The sequence below is a fragment of the Cyanistes caeruleus genome, chromosome 7 (genome assembly GCF_971803275.1).
Source record: "Cyanistes caeruleus chromosome 7, bCyaCae1.hap1.1, whole genome shotgun sequence".
In the NCBI taxonomy this organism is placed as follows: Eukaryota; Metazoa; Chordata; class Aves; order Passeriformes; family Paridae; genus Cyanistes; species Cyanistes caeruleus.
Genome location: NC_141707.1, coordinates 22,239,060 through 22,261,274, shown reverse-complemented (window position 1 = coordinate 22,261,274; position 22,215 = coordinate 22,239,060). Strand labels below are relative to the sequence as shown.

Genomic DNA, 22,215 nt, shown 5'->3' with positions numbered 1-22,215 from the left:
TTATTCATATTGTAGTGCTGTAGTCAAAACTCCAGAAATAATTAAAAGGACTAGCCCCAAAACTTAGACCTTTGATTTACAAAGCTGGATACCTGGTTAAGTATTGCATGATGAAAAAAGGGGAGTAGGGAGCTAGAAGACCTGATATATTACTATTGCCATCTTCCTGTGAAAAACTGATGGGTAATCAAATACATATCAGTAAGTATGTCTTCAATTCCACAAACATTCCAATTATTTCCACAGGTCACAGTTTAAAACTTTCCTTCTAAATTAAAGAAAAAAAAAAATAGACATTAGGTTAAAATGTCCTCCATTAGACTTTGGAGGGAAAAGTTCAAAGTTCAGTAGTTTCACCTAAGGTTCAGCAGCAGTCAGTGAAACAGCTACCCATAGCCATTATTCAAATGAAACACAAGATGCCTGGACCTACAACAGGAACAAAAGAGAGCATTTTTAAACAAAAGATGACACAAACCTACACCTGACTTTAGAAATTAGGTTTCTAGTTTTCCTAGATATAAGCAGGAACTCATGGAAGTCAACAACCAGTTCTTCCAGTCAATCTTTCAAAAAATTAGTCCCCTGAATTTTTATTAGCTGTTGTTTAAGTGGTGTTCAAAATTTGATACCTTTTGGATGTAATGAAATGATTCAGCCTGAAGTGCAAAGGTACATACATATGAATGGTGAAGTTTAAAAAAAAAAAAGTTGTTAAAAATCTGTTATCATCCAACAGGCAGATAGTGATATTAAGAAATACTGAAATAAAGACTAGTGAATAGAAAGTCTGCTGATCTATCTTTACCTTTTCCAGCAGAAGATCTCTCTGTTTATACCCAGCAATCAAAAAAACAGTGAAAATTCAAGACAATGATTTATGCCCTCTGTAATCAACACAGGCATCCCACACCATCCTTGCTGTATGATTTAGTCATATCTGTTCCTTTAAGCACCTTGTTGCCAACAGTCACCATGGATTCTATCTTGCTTAGGCTTTGACAAGTCTCATAACTGTGGCAATATATGATCTTTAGATGAGCTTTTTCAACTTTTAAATCAACTGGGATAAGCGAGCTTCAATGAAATTTACAGAACACATTCAGAATACGTGAAACTCTTCTCATGTTTCATTGTCATTCAACTTTTCCATGTCATCAGACTACAACTGCTTCAAATACTGAAGCACTCACTACAATCAGCAGATTCAAACAATATATATTGTTAGTGTCAGGACTCTTCCATTTCTGCACCAAAGTCTTTTTAATAAAAGAGAATATTAAAGCCAAATCTTGCTCTGAGAGCTACAGCACCAAGAACCATTTACTGTTCTCTTAATGAACATCACAGTCTTCCCTTTATTTTTATTGCTATACTTGCACTTATTCCAGTATTAATCACATATTCCTCTACATTGCTCTTTCCTTTTCCTTCATTCTCAGTATATTTTGGCCTTCCTAATATTTTATTGCAGGTATTAATCTGCTTCTTTAAAGATTAAGTTACAAGAGACAGCAAAGAGGAATGCAAGCAAAACCAATATAATCAATACCTGCTGAAGTCCTTACTACTCCTTCTTACAGCAAAACAATTGCTTTTTATGTGAACTGACATACTGATCAAGCTGTAGTAGGAGATACAAGGTCTGATTCACAACTTTGAAACTGCTGATTTGAACTAACACACCAGTATAAGAAAAACCATATGAACTATGATAGATAGAACATTTCATGGACTACTTACGATGCCTGTGATGTTTAAATTCCCATAAACCAGGATTAGGAAGGGACAAAAGGTACTTTAAAGACACCTGTCATTATCTCACAATCATCCTGAGTTAAACACAGTGAAAGACTAGGGATTTGTGGGCAGTTTTCCATTTTGGTTTGACCTTTAGTTTTTAACAGTATAAGGTTATATTAGAAGAAAGCTATGCAAACTATTCTCTCTGGGATTCACCTAAGGGCTAGAATAAAAGAATAAGCAATTTTCCATGTTCTGGAATACCAAAGAGAGCCATTATTATTTTTGAGATTATAAAACCTGTCACAAATGAGTGATTTCCACAGGACACAATCCATGCCCTCAATCATATGCTGCAGGAGGTGCCTTTTCTTTTTCCTCCATAGCAAAAAGTAGTTTCTCATGGGTCACATTCCCAAAATGATGCTAAAGATTCTATCATCCCTGCTCATTTTTCACTATTTCTAAATATAGAATGTATAAGGATATTTCAAATAAAGTTTTGATAAAAAGTATCATCTAGGAGCTTAATCATATTTTTAAAGTGTTGCACCCAATTAACACTTCATTCTAATTGAATCTTTGTGTGCCACTATCAAATGAGCATGTAAAGCTATTCTCACAATTTTTATTACATAGGCCTTAATTGCACTGGAACCCAGTATTTCCAGCACTTTTACATAGTCTAGCTATTAATTTAATCTTTGAATTTTATGTATGGACATGCACAGATTCTAAACTGCAAATGTTATCTCTCTATATGGGAATCACAGTAATATATTAACTGATGTTTGCAATATACTTACACAGATTTATGATAAAACCATTCTGCTATTGTAACAATTGCTAGCTAGCTAAGTTTCATGTATTTCTTTCAAAATTTCATAAGCTTGTAGTACATTTTAAGGAGCTATTAGCAATGTCTGAAAACCAGATAAGCACTTGTATGGTGGGAAAATCCAGTTCACACACTCAGATTTAATTCTGGTATCAAATCACCAATGGAAAACAAGGTTCCAAGATACAAGATGATTGGTATGATTTACAGGGACTATGGGAGTCAGAAACCCTTCAGCCCTTCCTTCCTCTTGCTACCTCTCTTCCATGGTATTCCTCTCCTAGTTGCTGAGCAAGGTTCAGTTGGAAGCAGCTCTCAAAATGTGCATTATGGCTACAGCCAACCCAGGATCACAACTATATTTCATGCAGTTTAATTGAAAATATCTTCATTGGGTTTGATTCATTGTATATATATGTGAAGAACAAGAGCAGACAAGTAAGATGTTGGCTCAGAACACAAATTCAATTATATCAGTATATCTTACAGAAAAGAGTATAGTGATCCAGTGATTTGGGGAGAGGAACAAAGAAGAATTAAAAAAAATGTGGGTGCATCTTCCAGTGTCTCCAACACAATCTACTCTCCCACATATGGTCAGTCTGAATGTGCTATATATAGCATAGATATTCTCATACCAGATTCCCAAAAAGAAGTTTTGCCCTTGGTTTAAATATCTACAGGAATAATGCATTTGATAGATTTTTGAGACATTGCTGGCACGCATGCTTTCAGGAGCACAAAATCAGCTGGCAGCAGGTATTGAGCCTTCTGTACAAAATTTCAATATTTTTAGGGGCTTCATCACACACTATTTCTCCTGTAGCATCCTTGTAACTCATTGTTCATTTTAGAATCCAATTACAGAATGAAGAGCTCAAAAATAAATATAAATATATATAAGCAATTTGAATACACCAAACATTGGTTTAGTGGGTTTACCCTAGAAGATAATAAAATATTCCCTCTTAGCTTTAATGCCATTTTGATCTTTATGTCTTCATTCCCATATCTGCCAAACAAAGCAGAGATGGTAACTCCCATCGCTTGTTTTTTCTTAGACTAAAATAATAACCTCGCCCCCACCATCAGTGAGGAGAATCGGAGGTAAAGTTTTCCAGAGAACATTATAATTTATATTTTCAGACTACTTAAGTTTGAAACTTAAGTCTTAAGTCTTAACCTTAACTTAAGGTTAAACTAATAGTCAATAAAATAAACCAAAACTAAATTCAACAGTCTGGAAGAAACCTCTCAGATTTTGGTTTGCAGCTCTTTTTACTATTTGATTTACACAATTTTCCACCAAGGATGAATGACAAAAAGGCGTCAACAGAATCTTTTCTATCAACTCAAATGCAACATCAAAAAAGAGCTCAGTTTCACATGCATCTTTGCCAAAATGAGCTCTATTTTCTTTGAATCCGAATTTGTGTTTGCATTTGCGCACGTTAGAAGCAGGCTCAAATTCTGCAGCTAGAGTCTGCTCTTTTTCTCAGCAAATTTCTTCAGGTGAAAAAGTGGGAGATGGTTGGAAGGAAGCCTGGTTCTTTTAATCTTATCTAAGCAGTCCTGAAAGGAGTTGCAGCTGAAGATAAGGGATGTCGAGTCACATGCCTTTTCTCCCTTAGAGTTTGTATTGTGTATGGGGAATGATTCCATTTCTGTAACATCAATTTTAAGCTACTGCAATTCCAGCATCTTTACAGGAGATGTTCCTGATATGCACAAATATGAAGAGAACTAGGCATAGTCACAACATTTAACTGTGGCAGTAAAATTAGGACTACCATCTACTGTCACTGCAATGCCATGTAAAAAAAAAACCAAAAACAAAAAACCTTGCTTTGCCTTTGAAGTGATCTTTACTTGGGCTGCCCCTGGCTTAAAGGGTTTAAGGGGAGGAGGTGAAATTTTTCCTCATCTCTGAGGTGACATTTAACAGACCTGGGAAACAGACATCAGCTGTGATGGTCTACTCAGGAAGGGCTATGCCATGAATGACTTTTAAAAGCAAATAAAATAGTAATGCATTCAGTACATTTAAAGTCTCATTCTTTGACAAAGGACTTCTTCCTTCTTGACTTTATCTTCTTCACAGGGCTGAGATGGACCAAATACTTAACATAGTGAAGACTGCAGCAAAGAAACACAATACTCAAAGAACACTACCTCAAAATCCTTGAAAACTGCAAATTCCTCCTGCTTGCATTTGACAGAGTAACTCTGAACTATGCACAGTATGCTTAATGATATACAATGATTAGAACCAGGAGAAAGCATTTACATTTGAGGCAACATCACTTTTATTCCCCTCAAATTATTTTAAAATCCTCCCACTAGAACTGCATATATTTAGAGAGGGGTAAGAAGTTCTTAAGAAGTTCTCAAGCCAAGGAGGCAAAAGGGTCTAAGATCCACTGTTTTGCATCACAGCACAAGTAACAGGCAGGTTGTTTGTGTAAGTGGTTGCTGCTTTGTCTAGGTCAGGCTCCACGAGCATGCAAAAAAAATTTTAAAAGTACTGCTGTTTACTAATCTTACTGCATCATCCATCATCTCCCAGTTCCCAGTTACAGCTTAGAACCATCATCCCAGGACTCAGCAACCTCTATAGAAACGCAGTAGCTGTTGTTACATAACTCATGGAAGTGAGTTTTGAACTATATTTTGAGCAGTTCTGTCCCACAGTGCTCACAGCATCTCTAATGTCAACAAACCACTGTGAAATAACTAAAGATGCTCCACACAAAAAAAACCCCACCCAAACAAACAAAAAAAACCCCACTAATCTGTTAATTTAATTGAGTTCACATATCCACATAAAAAACTGCCTAGAACAAAAAAAATGTAATGAAGATGTTTCAGGATCCTGCTCACAGGCACTAGGTCATTCAATGTTCTCATATGCAGCTAACATGTATTTGAAGTTCTCAGCTCAACATACTGTCTCAATATAAGAAATACAAAACTAAGAAATTTCTTAACTTTAACTAGAATGAACATTCCTTCCCAGTTATGGCACCTTCATCAGCGCTACCACTTCATTCTTGAAAAGTTTTATCAGGGAAAAAAGATTTCCTGAAAATGTGAGCCATAAATGCAGTTAATTAAAAGAAGTGGAGAAGGAGCAGAGTGTTGGGCTGCCTATGGATCCAGAAAAAGACGGAAGAGATGAGCTTGTAATTTTCTCACTTTGGAAAGCTTCTTAAATTAATCTGGTTTAACTAGAATTATATTTTTACACATTCCTTTGAATTTGATTACTCTTTTCTGAAGGTCTTTGTACTCTGAGATGATCCAAAACAGAACTAATTTCAACCACTGAAACAATACAGAATATTAATAGTCACCAACAGAGTGTAGCAAAACTAATTGACTACTATTTGATGCTCTGTATGTAATGTTTTTATTTCCCTGGCCATCAGGTGAAGATATGGTTAATATAAGGAAACAAAATATAACCGTAGACATTTATTGTGTATGCAGTATCCAAAGCTAAGTAAAAAATACCTTTGTGAAGAGAGTATAGAAATCTATTGTTCAAAAGTCCACTTTATTTTCCACAGTACAGAAAAACTGAAGATTTACAAGAAGTTTTCAGAAAAGAAGGCTGAAGGTCTGTCACATTACAGTAACTCTAAAAAGGTGTAAGTTCTTAGGAAAAGTACAAGCAAAAGCCAACAGTATACTAAGCAGCCTTGTTTACCTAGCAAACTCTCAGTTACTGCAATAGGCAAAAGCTATTCATATAAGAGATCTATCCCTCCCTTTTCTCTCTATGTCAAAGACACCTCTGGTAGCCCACCCCACATTACAGGCCAGGTGGGAGGATAAATTAGCTATTCCCATCCTGGTATTTCTAATCCATAGGTAATGCACAATGCCCAAATAGACCATTCAAAACAAAAAAAAAAAAACTGTAAAAACACCTACCATATTACTGTTTTGGTCTCTTTTTGAACAAAGTGGCTATAGTGATAGTTCTGTTACTCCTACATGATGTCAGTTTCATGAAGTTTTAAAAAAAGCTGTTATCTGTAGTACAGATATTAATAGCCTTACTCTATCAGTCATCTCTCAGCCAACCTGCGCAGTCAGCAGTAACGATGCAACCTTCAAACTTGAATCGAGCCTGACACCCCGTGGACATATCTTGGAACTGTTTTTTTGTTTGTTTTTTTTTAACCTGATTTTTTAAGAACTAAGATTCCACATTGAGATTCTACTCCAGACCTTCTGAGCCCTTCTGAAAAACATTTGAAAAGATTCAGCTGTCCAATAATATACATAAGACAAAAAAAATCAGTTGAAAACTCACATAATGTATAAAATTACTTGTTTTCTTAAAAGCCTCTAACAAGTCAGGTGCTTTATAGCACTACACACAAGCATTTAATAAGTTAAGAATCCTGCAAGCTTTAAAAAATTTAGAGAATCTAGTCCCACCTCTCTAATCGTTACAGTTAATATATGATCGTACCAGGAGCAGAGTAGAAAGATACACCTGACCTGTAAATAATGGCACCAAGTCTGTCAGGAGCATCCCTGGGGCCGGGGGAACAGGGAGTCCCAAACAGGACTGCAGAGCTGGGCTTCTCATCCCATTGCCCACAGCAGGGGAGAGGGGCTGGTATATATCCAGGGTATCAGGCACCAAAATGGGACAGTACAGGACACCGGCATATCCAGAGAGGGCTGTAGTAAAGCCAGTGCCCCACCTGCCCTTGCACCACCATAGGCAAGGCTGATGGCCTCAGGATGAGCTGAAATGGAGCCCTCAGGTGCCAGGGGTATGGGTGGGAGTGTCAGGAGAGGCTGGTCAGGATCATTAAAAGCTCTGAGGGCTAGTTTACAAGCACAATTACTGCTCTGAGCTCAGAGGCTAATGTGCATTACAAACAGTTTGAAAATAGGTCAGAAGATCAAATTCTAACATTTATCATTTATGCAAGTTTAGAGTTAGACTGACAACAGTGCTTGTACAATAAATGTGTGCCTCTTTACAACACTATAAATTATCACCTCTCTGAAAACAAAATTTATTCCCAGCATGAAAAGTATCACAACTTTAGAACTGTATAGAACGTGACTTTTTCTACCAAGTCTCTGTCACTTGCTAATATGGTGTACTACATACAGCAACATGCTTTAACTAGTTGATCATATTTCCAGCAGAGTTATTCTGCTTTAAGTTATTGGAAAATATCTTCTTAAATGTGCTAGGTGAGATAAATGCACCTGCTATTTATTACACCCTCCTTAAAAATACATGAGCTTCCACTCCTTAAAAATGTAATTACTGTATTTTAAAAAGAGTTTTGTATTGCTAATTACAGTTATCAACCCGAAAATCAGGCAGGTGGAAGAAAATAATTATGCAAAGTGTAGGGTACAATAAGAAGCAACTGGCATGTAATAGCAAATTCAAAATAATTACTCGTCACATACATTTTCATTGGCACCAACATAGCAAATCAAATTAAATCTTTATCTTTAATAATTTTGTAAGCATTCTTGATCTAGTTAAATGTCCATGTTTGTACCATCAAATGTTAAGTTGAATATTTAGTATGTTAAAACTGTAACTGTACTATTTTATTAGCATGCTTTCATTCTCTTGTTAGGCTAAATGCTTCAAATACTTTTGAAAATAACTTGCTTATATATAGATATGCTTACTTAGGCTGTAGGATGGAAAATATCTCTTGGTGAGGCAAACTGAAAATGAAAGGAGAATTATTACAATAAAAGTAGAAATAAACAAACACCTTAAAAACAAACCAAAAAAAGCTTTGATATTGATGATTGATACTGCATGCAGATAATGAGTATTTACTTACCACCAAAATGCTCAGAGTGAGTTTTTGGCTGTATTATCTCTATATAAAATAGGAAAATACTGTAGACAGCCTCCTCCCCTTTATGCCATGTTAAAGTCTTTTCCTTACCACACCTCCTGAAAAACATTGCAGAAAAGCAGTATTAAAAAAGAGGAAAATGGAGAATCATGTCCATACCAGCTGCAACAGAAAAAGACATGTTTACTACTCCAGCCTCTAAGAATCATTAAAATATGTTGGGAACTATACAAAGAGCAAGTCTCTGCCATCAAAGCCTTTGTTTACAGCATTCCTGTGACAGTGGGTTCAAAGGAAAACGCCTGATTTGCTTTGATCAGCTCTTTCAGGCCACATGCTCAAGGTTTCTACCAAAAAGAAAGACAAAATTCTGATTTTGCTGGAATCAATAGTTCTGCAACTACCTTCATATACTAAGATTTCTTTACTGTTTTCTACAAGGCTGTACCATTAGATGATCATTTTTCATACAGAACCAGGTGAAGTTGCAGAACATAAGTCTATATTTAAAAAATATTTAAACTGTAGCCTCAAATTTGACAAACAGTCAATTTGTCAAGACTTAACCATGCTTAACTGACTGCTCAGTTGAATCCTGAGCTGTCAAATTCATTAGAATACATTCTGTAGTCAAAAGTTGAAATACGAGTTTCTATTTTATCTTTTTGAGATACAATCCTTGGTAAAATTCTGATTTTTTAAAAAAAATTTTCTTGTTCAATTATTTCACAAATTTGAAATTTTCCCCCAAATTTGTATACATGATACAACTACAGGACTGTGAACCACATTCTTTATAACATTGCTCTTTAGTATCAGGATTCAAAATATTGCAAATGGTGTGCTTTCATTATTTTACAAGTTCAAGTCAGGTAGATTTTTATTTCTTCTGGGCACTTTGGTCATGTTCTGACATGTATAATATAATGAAATAAATACTCTTGAAATACCATTACACCATAAGGCAGTCAGGTTAAATGGTCAAGACTATCCTGAGGCCATGAAACCCCAGAATAAGTTTGTGTGAAGTGTGCATATTTTTAACAGTTCACAGCAGACATGATATGTGAATAATTCACACTGAAGTAGCAAAAAAAGGAAAACGTATTTCAGAAACATCATGTTAAGCTCTTTGGGACCAAAACAATTACCATCAGAGCAGAGGAAAACCAAATTCTGTCTACTTCATGCTGTTCCCATAAACTGTCCTTCTCGGTGGCTCAGTATTCTTTTAGCATATGGAAATACTCAGATGGTATTTTGCCAATTATGCTGGCTCATGATTACTTCCTATCTAGTGATGTTGCAGGCTTGTAGGACAGCTGAAGGGTTAGTCAGGACTCTTATCACATTCTAGTGACATGATATGCTAGAAGATGTCAGTTACCCTACCTTAAGAAAAATTACTCAAGACTTCTCAATAATGTATTGAATTTTGTCAAACAGTGGATGAAGGAGTCACAGTTGAGCCAGACTAGGCTCAAGAGTCTGTGTAAAGGAGGTACTCACAGACAGAAGGGAGGGACAGATGAAGAAGAGAGCTCTGGGAAAGAAGTTTGGAACTGCTAGGCTTGCTGCTACTTCTGCTCATTAGGAGCAATAGTGAGGGCTGTTGCCAACACAAGAAGTCATGCTACACCACAGCAAGTGGCATCTAAGCCCCACTTCTTCATTCAGTGTCCCTTCAAAGTGCCCTTGCAACCTCATGTAGCTCTGAAGCTGTCACCACCTATGCAATGATAATGCCACCAACAAAGGGGTATAAATATCACTTTTTTTCCTTTCCTACAAGTGTTTAAACACACTCACAAAAAGATCTTGCAGATCTTTTTTCATTATGCCTTTCTTCATGGTTCTAAAATGACAAAGAATTCCCTTTGATTGAGTATAACCTATTTAGATGTGGTTTTAAATAGCTCTAATATACCCCTCTATTCTTTGAGAAAAAGTATTAGACGTCATTTCAAAGATTTGAAATACTGAGATCAGACAGCTGAGAGCTCTTGGATTTCAAACAGCGATGGAAAAAATTCAGAGATCTGAATATGCAGCTCTATCTGTGATCTCAGCTTCACTTGGTGCAATCATGACATAGCCTTATATTCATGTCAGTCTTCAACTCCTGCAAAGATGACTCCTGGAAGCATATATGAGGTAAGATAGCCAGACCCAACTTAGTCAACTAAGTACAGAAGTCTGTAGTCATCTCCCAGAGGTGTAAAAGATACTTAAATATGTTTAAATATGAGTGGAATGTAAATGCAATTAATTGTCTGCTGAAGCATCCAATGTCTAGATTACTCAAGAAAAAATACAACACTTTTTTACTCCTTTACAAAAGAAATTAAATTTCAGCAATAAATTTATAACACTTAAATGACAGCATAAATGTTCCTTAGCATAGTTTTGAATGCATTTATTTTATTTTAAAAATATACACAGTGTAATGCAATTGAAATATTAAATAAGCACTTAGTAAAGTTTGTGGTAAATGAGGCAAGAAGTCTTGCTGTTAATTTTTATTTTTAAGAGTTACCTCAGATGTATAAGGGCATACATATTTTACATTGGTACCATTCAGGTTTTGATAAGCTGTCACTATAAGAATGGTGCAGTATTGAGAATTTCACAAGTTCAGAAGACTGCAAGTCTTGAAGTGTACTGTGTTATGTGACATAGCTGGAATTCTGGACAGAATAATACTATGCAAACAGGTATAAAAATGTGGAGGCCTCACTAAGCTTTTAGAGTTGCACCTGGCCAAGAAAAAAATAGAAAAAATTTGTCCTGAAGATAAACGTTATTCACCAATAAAAGGAAATAGCCTGAAGCCTGGAACTTGGTACTAAACATGTAAGCAGAACAGTTACTTAATTAAGAAAATATTTGCCAGCTATGTTCTGAGGTAGGAATTAGCAGTGAAAATGAAAGAATTATAATGTTTTGCTTATGGGAAGCATACAAGCCCAATCATAAATGACATGCTTTTTCTTGCTAAAATTAGACTTTCTTCTCAGTAAGATTTAGGGGCTATGGGAGATTTATTATAACTATTGCAGATAAAAAACATATCATTTGTATTCCTAAATTGGAGGATATTGCCTTTTCATTCATTGCCTTAATCAAAATTGGAATATGACAGTCTAAGCACAGAAAAATCAAAGTGGCTGGAGAGAAATAAACATCAGTTCTTTACAGCCCTGAAAGAAGATTCTTTCTTAGCTGTAATTGCAGCACAAATAGCTGTAGCTGGGTTAGTTTCAGCTTTGGTAAGGATAAGCAGCCATACAACATGTAAAGTTGCATTCAGCCATCCTAGTTCACCAATTTTGGACTAATTACCAGCAAATATGGAAAAGAGAAAATAGGGTTAGAACCACAGCAAATGGCTTCAACATTCAGCTGCATTGTCCTAACCTGGAGCCAAAGCTGCATTCCTTCCCCACAATCTCCTCAGCTGCCTTGTCTATACCTGTGATAAGTGGGCTGAGCTGGTGGACACTCAATATGGAAAGGAAGACAGCAGTTAGCATTGAATCCTCTGTGTGCCTGTTGGTGGAAAAGGTAAGTCCACAGTAAAAAAAAAAAAAAAAGCATTTCTGCAGAAAAAATCTACTTGTTTAATATGTTAATTTGGAATGCAAAGTTTTATGAGGCTCTTTAAAGAATAAGGTGACAAGCTGCAATCACTGGTAAAAAAGATAGCCTTCAGGATCCCTAGCCACTCGGCTTTGATTTTGAAGGCATCATACAATGTGTCAGTCATTGTTCTCTATTACAGTGTTTAAAAAGAGATGTGTGGCAGACAAACCTGCAGAAACTGAAACTGGCTTTCAAACTGACCTGCCTTTTTCGACCACCTCATGCTGAACAGTTTCACCAGGAACTGAAATGGGACAGTAAATATCTTTTTAGTTCAGTAGGTAATGGTAATCCCTCATTATGAGGAGATTCTTTTAGGCTTGAAAGGGATCCTACAGGCATCAACTGCTAAGATGATGTTGACTACATGATGTCCATTACAAAAAGCTGCCTAGTCAAGCGTGAGAGACGTGCAAAAGTATGAGGGTAAAGTGTGTGTAATAATGATGGGGGGAGAGAGAGAACACAACTGGGCTGGAGTGTAGTGAAGTATGTCGGGGTAAGAACAGACCTCTTCCATTCATGTCCAAGTTACGAATGAGGATTTTCGTGTGTAAATGGGTGTGGGGGCTAAACCTAGAATGCATATGCATAGCCTCGGGGGGAGCAGAGGAGCGGGTGGGTGTGGAGGAGGGGGAGCCAGGATTGCTGTTCTTTGCCTTTCTCCTTTCTGCTGGCTCCTCCTGCCATATGACACCGATTCTCACAGGAGCTTGCCGCCTGGCTTCTCCCTCCTTTCCTCACAGAGCACCCATCACAGGGAGGGCAACGCAGCTGCCAGCGAGCGCAGAGAAGCGTCCTGCATCTCTACACCGCCTTTTGCTTAGGAACTTTGAGGTAAGGATCCCCTGCCCTCTATGTCTGTGTCTGTGGCCACAGGAATTCCCACCATAAGCTATCAGAAACGCAGAAATACTGCAGACAAGGCTGTGTTAGGGCATTTTGTGAGTCAGATCACTTATGCCCAGTCCTGGGAGGTTCATTCTTGCCACCAAACTGCCCTTTGGGTATACACTGTAGCTACCTGAGAGGGCTTGCAGGGAGCTGGCAATGAAACCAAAGTGCAGCAGGAATGATTTATCAGACCCCGAGCAGCCTGTGAGGTCAGGACAGTTATAATCCCTTCAGAAGGGAAAAGTCCTACCAGCAGGTAGCTGTTGAGCTCAGCACTCTGGGCCCACGTCCCCAGGATTGCACAGCAGGTACATACATGCCTTGACAGCACCCTCAGGCCACGATTGTTCCTCCATGGGACTGTTGGGGCCTGGGGACTGGGACAGCAGGGAGAAATGTGCACAACCATCAGTTCTTAAGAAAAGAGAACAGGGGAAAACTAAGGTTTGCCTTGGTACCTCCTTCTCTCTATGTCAGCTCTGGAACAAGTAGGTTTAGAAAAAAACACCTCTGTGAATTACACTTGTGGCATCCACACAGGTACAGCCACTGCTAAGGATTTGGAGGACTACTGGCTGTATAAACAATACCAGGCAGTGAGAGAGAACTGAAGTTTGTTTGTAAAAGTCTGTCTCCAGTCTCATGCTAGAACAATATGCACTATGCTTGAAAATTATTCCAGTATGTCTCTGTTTATTATTTCTTATGTGCTTTGAAAATATTTTACCCAAAGAAAGCAAAATCAGTTTGTTTTTAGGGAAGATAGTTTAAAATACAAGACTGCTAAGCAACCTGTTGAAGCAAAATTGAATAATGTTTTATCGTCCTTGTACTGCTGTGCTTCTGTATTTCTGTTGTTTAGGAAACAAACAAATGATGTTCCTCAGATTCTGGTGGCTTTTGTGGATACTTGAACATCATGAGTTTTTAGCAGAAAATCTCAGGGAAGAGAAGATATATGGATTGAGAAGATCAAAGCCTAAACATATTCTGTCAAATATTGTAGAAAAATATCCCAGCCCAAGTGATCAAGGTGAATATTGTGATTTTAAAACAGGTGTGATTTTAAACAACCTTATTTATATGGATTCTGGACTGTATGGTTAACTTGCCTTCTAAGATGTTACAATCAGCCAGGTTTGCCTCATCCTACATTTGCACATGTCTTATTTTTGCACTTTTATCTTTTCACTCCCATCTTTTCCTTCCCTTTTTATGTATTTCAGAAAAGGAGATAGCATTTGTATTTTGTTATGATGTGGCTGAGAGCCTATTACTGTCACAAGAATAATAGTCCATATAACTCTATTTTCATAGAAGTAATGTTGTCAATAGTTCAGAAAATCAATACTGTACAGATCCTGCTTTTGGAAATTTTTGTCACTGGATGTGAGTGTTAGTACTAGAGACAAAATCCAGTTCTGTCAAATCACATTCCAGTGTCTTGTTCAGTAAGCCTCATTTTCTTGTACATGTCTCCCACCTATGCTAGTAGGATATACAGTGAAATACCAGGCAAGATGACAGAATGAAATTTTAAAAAACACTGCAATATCTCTCATTTCATTCTAAATGACATCAACACACCTTCAGTTTTTTATTCCTTGGGACATCTGTTCCAGAGCAAATTCCTCAGCCTCTATCAGCTCTATCTTCTATAAAGGGCTCACATCTGTGAATACAGATGTCATCAAAAGTTTGCATAATTCCAATCCCACTCTTGAATCCTAAAATACATGTAAGGGTAGAATGATATTTAATATGAAATCACTCCACTCACCTACATACCTATTTATTCTAGATGAAGATTGCATTCTGGAAATTGCTTTTTTACTGGACAGCTCCGAAAGTGCTAAGGACTATAATCATGAACAACAGAAAAAATTTGTACTGCAAACAGTAGATAGAATGAAAAGTCTGCAGCTTAGTTCTGGACGTACCCTTCGCTGGAGGATGGCCTTACTTCAGTACAGCAGCACTGTTTTCATAGAGCAAACTTTCCATGACTGGAAAGGTCCTGAAGCATTCAAATCCCACATTGCTCCCATCACCCACATAGGTCATGGCACCTACACAACTTACGCTATAACTAATCTTACCCAACTCTACATGACTGAAGGGACTTTGGGTAGTGTAAAAGTAGCCATACTTTTCACTGATGGAGTGGATCATCCAAGAAACCCAGATATTTTTGCAGCTACAGCTGATGCCAAACACCAAGGAATTATATTTTTTACAATGGGAATGACCAGAGTGGCTGAGGAGGTTAGCAATGCTGCCAAGCTCCAGCTCCTGGCCAGTGTCCCAGCATCCAGGTTCGTTTTCAACCTCCAGGAGAAAGAAACTGTGGAGAAGTTTCTCAAAGAAATGGTATGTATGAGAAAGAATTTGAAATAGTGTTAGGAACATATATAAATCTTGTCTGACTTCCAATATTTTGAAAATACATTTTTTCAATATACCATTGAAGAAGCTTACACATTTGACATGTAAAAGTGGCCCAATTATTAACGAGATCACTGTGCCAAAATGCAGGTTTCCTTTCTTTTCCCACCATTCAGATCTTGTCATCAAAAATACTTAACACTGCAAACTGAATTAGATCTAAACATTATTTTTATATTTTCCTCCTAAGAAAGGTATTTCAAATCTCTTTCCTTAAAAAAATCCAATCTTTTTCTACATCCTAGTGCTTTTTTCTGTAGCAAGTAGAAAATTGAAGTTGCCTTTTGTGTCAGAAAAAGATGCAGCTCTTGTATAAGTGAAAATAAATTTGCAGACCATGGAGATAGCTCAATTTATATAAAATCTAAGCTTGGTGATAGACATCTTTAAATTTCCATGGAAAATCTACCACCTAATCAAAAGGTGATATATAAATTGAAGCTTTGTTTGGATGCCTTTCTTCTCTATTTAAACTTCATACATAAAAAACATTCCCTGCCAAGTATGGAGCCATACCCTAGCCTATAAACCTGATGACACAAGCTGTGGATGGAGTCGCTATCTGAGCATGCACAGTGATATAAACTAGAATTATAAATAACAGCCAGGAGACTTCTGCAATCAAATGGACACCAAAGTGATCTCACACAGGCCTAGAACATGCACCTATGTTGGCCCTCCTGTCTTCCTGTCCTTCACTTTGACAGCATGCTACTTTGCATTGCTTTCCCTCAAGAGCGCCCTTCCCATATTCTCTGGTACTATCCCTGCTTCCTGTGTCACAGTAATCACCTCTCAAGTAACAAAACACACTTTATTTTACCTCTTCTAAACAGGCAGGCATCCTCAGGTGCCTTCTTTCGATAACATGGCTGCTCCTTGGTTTCAGTGATGGCTTTGTCATAACTATACGTGCATACATGAGAATTTTAGAGATCTGGGTTGCACTGCTGCTTATCAACATGTTTGTGTCCTCTCAAGAGGACTTCATTAGTTGTGGAAAGTGGGAGGAGTGCATTGTATGTGGGTGTCTCAGCTCCAGAGATCTTCTAAAAAATAACAGCTAAATTAATGATGATAACTTAATATGATCATTATCAAATACTTTCTAGGGTGTTCTTCCTGTTCTCATTTTGTGTGTGCTTTACAGTAGGAATAGGAGAGCTTCTGATTTTTCAAGTATAGAACATTTATCCTTCACTCCTACTAAGCAGTTGCTGCTATTCAGCAGTTTGTAAACAATGCAGTTTGTGTGCAGTTTGTGCAATTTCCCATATATCTAGCTAACCTGTTTACCATTGTAATTTTAGCAAATTATAGCTGGATAAGGAGAGTCAGTGATATCAGTCAACAATTTATAATAAGAATTGAAAATATTTAAATTATTTTTTTAGAATGGAGAGATTGCTAGAATGTTTCTCAGAAATTAAAGTTTAATTAATGTTAGCCAATATATTAATTTTATAATTTAATCAGCTAGTTGTTGAATCTACTTATTTTCACATCTTGCAGTGTCTTTTCTGTAGAGCTGGATTAAGACTTTAAGTTTCTAATGTTCTTTTCAATATCTGTCTTTCACAGAAAGATCTGTCTGAGGAAGAGGTAAATATTTTAAGTATTTTTTTTCCTATGTAGACCTACTGCTTAATATAGATACTTACAATTATATGGAAACATAATTCAGGAAAACTGATAGCTCAGGAAGTTTGTTAAATGCTGAGTCTAATGAGATTGTTTTCAACTTAAATATGTTTCTGAATTTGCAGGACAGAGCTTTAATTTGCTTTCCTAATGTAATTTACTAATGTATTTAGTATTTAGTTATCTATTAATTTATCAATTCCTAATGTAATTTGCTAACCTAAAGTATTTTCAAAGAAAAAGAAACAATGTGTGAATATTCAGGCAAGCAAGAATTCGTTGATACATCTTGACATGCTCTCTTACAGACTCAATGAAAAAGAAAACATGACACAGAGTTGAAGACAGGGCAGTTCTAGCCCATAATCCTCTTCCTGTGTGAGAGGGTTTTAAAAAGGGAAAGATCTCAAAGCTGCACTGCTGTGTTCTTCCAGTTTGTCCATGCTGTGTCACCCTGACTGTAGGCATTGATAGGCCTGGCTGGAATTTTGTGGGGAATAAAGTTAGTTTTCCTTTTGAAGACATGAGTGCTATTTAAGGCACAGTTATCTCAGACAAAAAATATTCTTCTAAGCAGCTCAAGCTTATAGTATGAGTGTTCACAAAACTTTGAAACATTTCATTTTTCACTCATTTCCATTGACATGTTGATTTTTCTCCATCAACATAGAAGTAGTAAGACACTCCAATGTTAGCCTTGAAAAACATTGTCACTAATTTGCGTATTCAGATAAGAATGACATTTAAACCCTTCAATTCCAGACATCTTCAATATGAGCAAAGGTTTAACAAATAACTAAATCAAAAATAAAAATTACATTCTTTATCCCTACTTCAAAAATAACTCCAGTATCTGTGATAACTGTATTTATGTAATGATCTTAAAGTTTCAAAAAGATCTTAAAAATAAGATATATACATACCATAATGATGTTTGACTGCAACACCCAATGGCAGAGATGACAGAAGAGAAATAAAGATTATCAAGTGTTATAATGAACTGCATTAACTAAATGAAAGTATATATCCATACATATCCTGTTTATAGATCAACCTAGAGCTAAACTATGAACTAACCTGCATACAATGGAATTAAGTAAAGGGATGATTAAGTAAAGTAGGATGCTTTTTTACTTCATCTTCTTGGCTATCTCCATAGTGCCTAGCAATGAAAACAAAACAGACACAGCATACCCATAAACTGACCTTGTGGAGAGTTTAGAGGTAAAGCCATTATCAAGATGATTGAAATTTCAGGAGTAGGAATGATACAAAATTTTGGATGGAGTGTAGGAAGCCCCATTCTAGATGAGTGGTAAACTGATAGCTAAAAGATTTCTGTAAAACATGTAAATATAATTTCTGGTCTTTACAGGTGCATTTAAACTAGCCATACAGTAACTTAAAGGAAATGTCTGTGTGTTTGCTATCTCTTCCATTAAAATGTGCTGATTTGTACTATTTTCATTCAAGTGTCCCCAGGTTGGCACATGTAACTGTAAGAAGGGAGAAAGAGGCCTTCCTGGTCCTGCTGTAAGTAGCTGTCATTTCTCAAATAACTGATATACAGTATAAATTAAACTGTAATTCATTGTTGAAAATTTTATAAGAAATTATTTGAACCCAAATCCTGAGACAACAAAAGTTCAAGGGTCAATAAATACTTCTCCATAGACAGATTGCATGAAGATGCCACACCAGCAGGAAGTGCCCAGAGAGACCTGAGAATGCCATGAGACACTCCCTCTGTGTGGGAACAGACAGAAGGAAGAACAGTGTGGTGTGGTTCTCCTTTTAGCAGGATGAAAGGCAGGAAGGAACATCATTCCTGTTGCAATCAGACAAGACCAGCTGGATCTAACTAGCCTCAAATCAAACATTGATATCTAAAAAGCTCTTTGAAAGCAAGAGAGAGAGCAAAATACTGAAGCATTAGGAACAACTGAGACAGGAATAAAGTGGACTGGACTTCTTTCAGAATAGTCTTACAAATAGAACCCCTTAGCAAATCTAGGGGGTTGCTTCATACAAGGCTTGGTGATCTAAACTGCAGGGCTTACATTTCAAAAATAACTGAATGATCCGATATTATATTCCTGACATTGAACCAAAGCACTATATCCCTTGCCAAAGGTGAAGGGATAGTGTCAAGAGTTTGAAAGAGAACCCTAGATTTGCCCACCCTCATACTTTTGACCTGAATATCCTATACATACACAAACAGAAGGACAGCCTGGGTCATTGCAGCACAATACAATGCACTTTAATTGAAAATGTACCCTTCTAGTGTGTGCAAACAGTAGTTTTGTTTGGGTTAATGTTTGCTGTCTTTACATGGAAAGTGCAGGTATTGCTTACACAGAAGCATACACCCCAAAGAGTTGAGAAGAAAACAAAATATCCACTTAGCAAACTGTGTAGTTACAAAATCAGCTGATCACCTCTTTCCTTCAGAGAAAACTGAACAGTCTTGTTCATAACAAAGACAAACAAGGAAAACGACTGCCTCTTGAGTTGGTCCTGCTGTTCCCAGATACTCAATTTCAATGTTACGGTAAATGCAGAGATTTTGAGAAATAAATCTATAGGAAGCAAATATTTTAAGTTTGAGAAAAATAGCATATGTATGGTAAAGCAAAATTATTTTTACTAACATATATCATAAGAATTGTATTTTGTTGTTTCCAGGGTAAAAAGGGTCGCACTGGGGATGATGGAGCTCCAGGCCTGAAAGGAGCAAAGGTGATTGGTTTTTTAGATTTAGGAGAAAGGTCTGTCTTGTCCTTATCTCACTGATCTTGATGTTGAATTATTCATAGGGGGACCCAGGTCTTAATGGAATCCCAGGACGAGATGGAACAGAGGTAAAAAATATTTTTTTCCCTTTCTTCTCCAGTGAGCAGTGTTCCTTTAAGGTGAAATACCACCTTTTTTTTTTTTTTTCCATTGTTATAAGAGCAAATTTCAATTCTGGTTTACTATCTAATGATTCATTAATGTTAGAAGAACTGAAAACATTCTAATTGTTTAAAGAAAAGGAATAATTCCTTCTTATATGTGTGATCTAGAAAATACTCTCCAATAATACATAGTACCTCCAAAACACTGAAATGCTCTGATATGATAATCTAAGAACATTACATAAATTGACACTCTGCCTGCATCATTCTGGGTTTATTTAAATTTGACAAATAAAGGACCCAGTGTATAATAGCAGTGAAAATTTTGAATGACATACCTATAGGAAGTAAGTATACAACCAGTCTCTTAGTGCGTAATTCTGAATTCATTCATATATGAATCCCTCTACTTTCTGCTTTCTTATTTATTCAATACATCCTTCTAAATTAGTGACTTTTTCTTGTTTTCTTATATTAGCATGTTTTTCACTAAGATGGAAATATGAACTCTACTTGATCTGCTTTTACATCACCATAATCCCAGTCTAAAATTATATGTTCATACAATTTTTTTTATGCATACAACAGCATCTGCAGTGACTAAAAGGCATAGTACTTCAAATCATATTGCCATATTTATCAGTTTTCTAGTTGAAATGTTATTTTTCTGAAGAGAGTAGAATATTAAGTAAGCCAATACTCATGTTCCTAATTTTGGGTTATATATTGTCAACCTGCTTTGCTTTTTTGTTTTCCCAGGGCAAATCTGGATATAAAGGAGAGAAGGTACTTCTTTTAGTAAGAATTGATGCCTACATCTTTGTTGTTATTTATTATATATAGTGCTGTATTTCTTTTAAGTACTAGTAAGGAACAATAACATCATCTTAGAAGCTGCTTCACAAGCTGTAATAGAAGATGTAACTGTTACTCAATGAACTTGCAGCACTATTGCTGCATCCTGAATAATATAATATTTAGGTTTTCAACTAAAGCATCTAGAGAATAATGATGATATTCCAATATAGCTCATAAACATTTATTCCTATTCCTTTCCAGGGTGAAAGAGGTGAATGTGGAATCCCAGGAATAAAAGGAGACAGAGTAAGTAGCCAGAAAGTTACGTTTCCAAGAAACATGGTTAACCCACAAAAAAAAAGATACAATTCCATTAATAACAACCTCAATGATAGATTTAAGGCATATATTAGTTCTAAGGCTGAGGGAAATTGACAGCTGACAGCTTTGAAATATGTAGTGAGCAAGAACACCATTTTTACTAACTTCCTGAGCTCTTTGTACATTTTTACGTACTTCCTCTTATGGCCCAAGGCTGAGCCTGTTCAAAACAATGGTAAAACTCTACTTTCACAAAGGCAGAAGTATTGAAATAATAAGCCAATGGAATGAGACATAAAAATGAAAACAAGGTTTCTAACTCCAGTCTTTAAGGTTTAGTGCATAATTGCTGTAAATATTTCAAACAGAGCAAACAGAGTTTAATCCTGGATTACTGGTCCTTGACAATGAACTCTGTTCATCATTACACTGTATTTTGATTACCAGTCAACCTAAAAATATTTATTTAATACTTTGTGGCTGTTGAGCTTTTCTTAAATTTGGTTTCTATTTTAATGTAAAGATATCTAAATAAGACACCTTAGTAAAACGTTACCTAAAAGTGGTTTTGACAAAATCTAAATATACAAAAATATATCCTTTTTTTCACTTATCTTTCAGGGCCCTGAAGGTCCAGCAGGCCCCAGAGGAATAAGAGGGATACAGGTAAAAGAAAAAAAAAATAAAAACCAGCTATGAAAACAACATCTGGTTCCCTGGGATCCAGAGATCTGAAATAGTATCATACCACTACTGACATGGAATATATGAGTTGCTGTGTTCAAGGCACCCAAACCCCAAATTAATAAGAATTTGGAGAAGACAATCTAGACAAATCATCCTTATAATTCATTCAGTCTCAAAGACCACAGCAAATACAGTTCCATAAAAACCAAAATCACTCATTTCTCTTTCAGCGTCTTAACTATTTCATTCCCTCAAGAAATACATGGAAACTCTTTAGTCTCTTGTCATCCCAGTACTCTCAGACTGATGGCCAAGAAGCTTAGCCCATCGTAGATATTTCAGTAGTTCTTGACTGTAGATTGCCTTGAATTGTATTCAAAAAAAGGGAGAGCCAAATTCTCTCCCTGAACACCAGAACCAGCTCCAACTGGGTTGAGTAACTGAA

The 22,215-nt window shown here is 36.4% G+C and overlaps 1 protein-coding gene across 1 annotated transcript; it reads left to right on the top strand.

Annotated features, from left to right (window-relative positions):
• Nucleotides 1-14,711: 14,711 nt before the first annotated feature.
• Nucleotides 14,712-15,424, top strand: LOC147652249 (collagen alpha-1(XXVIII) chain-like). Its single transcript, XM_086896773.1, has one exon. The coding sequence runs from the start codon at nt 14,728-14,730 to the stop codon at nt 15,373-15,375; it is 648 nt and encodes a 215-aa protein (XP_086752899.1). The 5' UTR covers nt 14,712-14,727; the 3' UTR covers nt 15,376-15,424.
• Nucleotides 15,425-22,215: the final 6,791 nt, after the last annotated feature.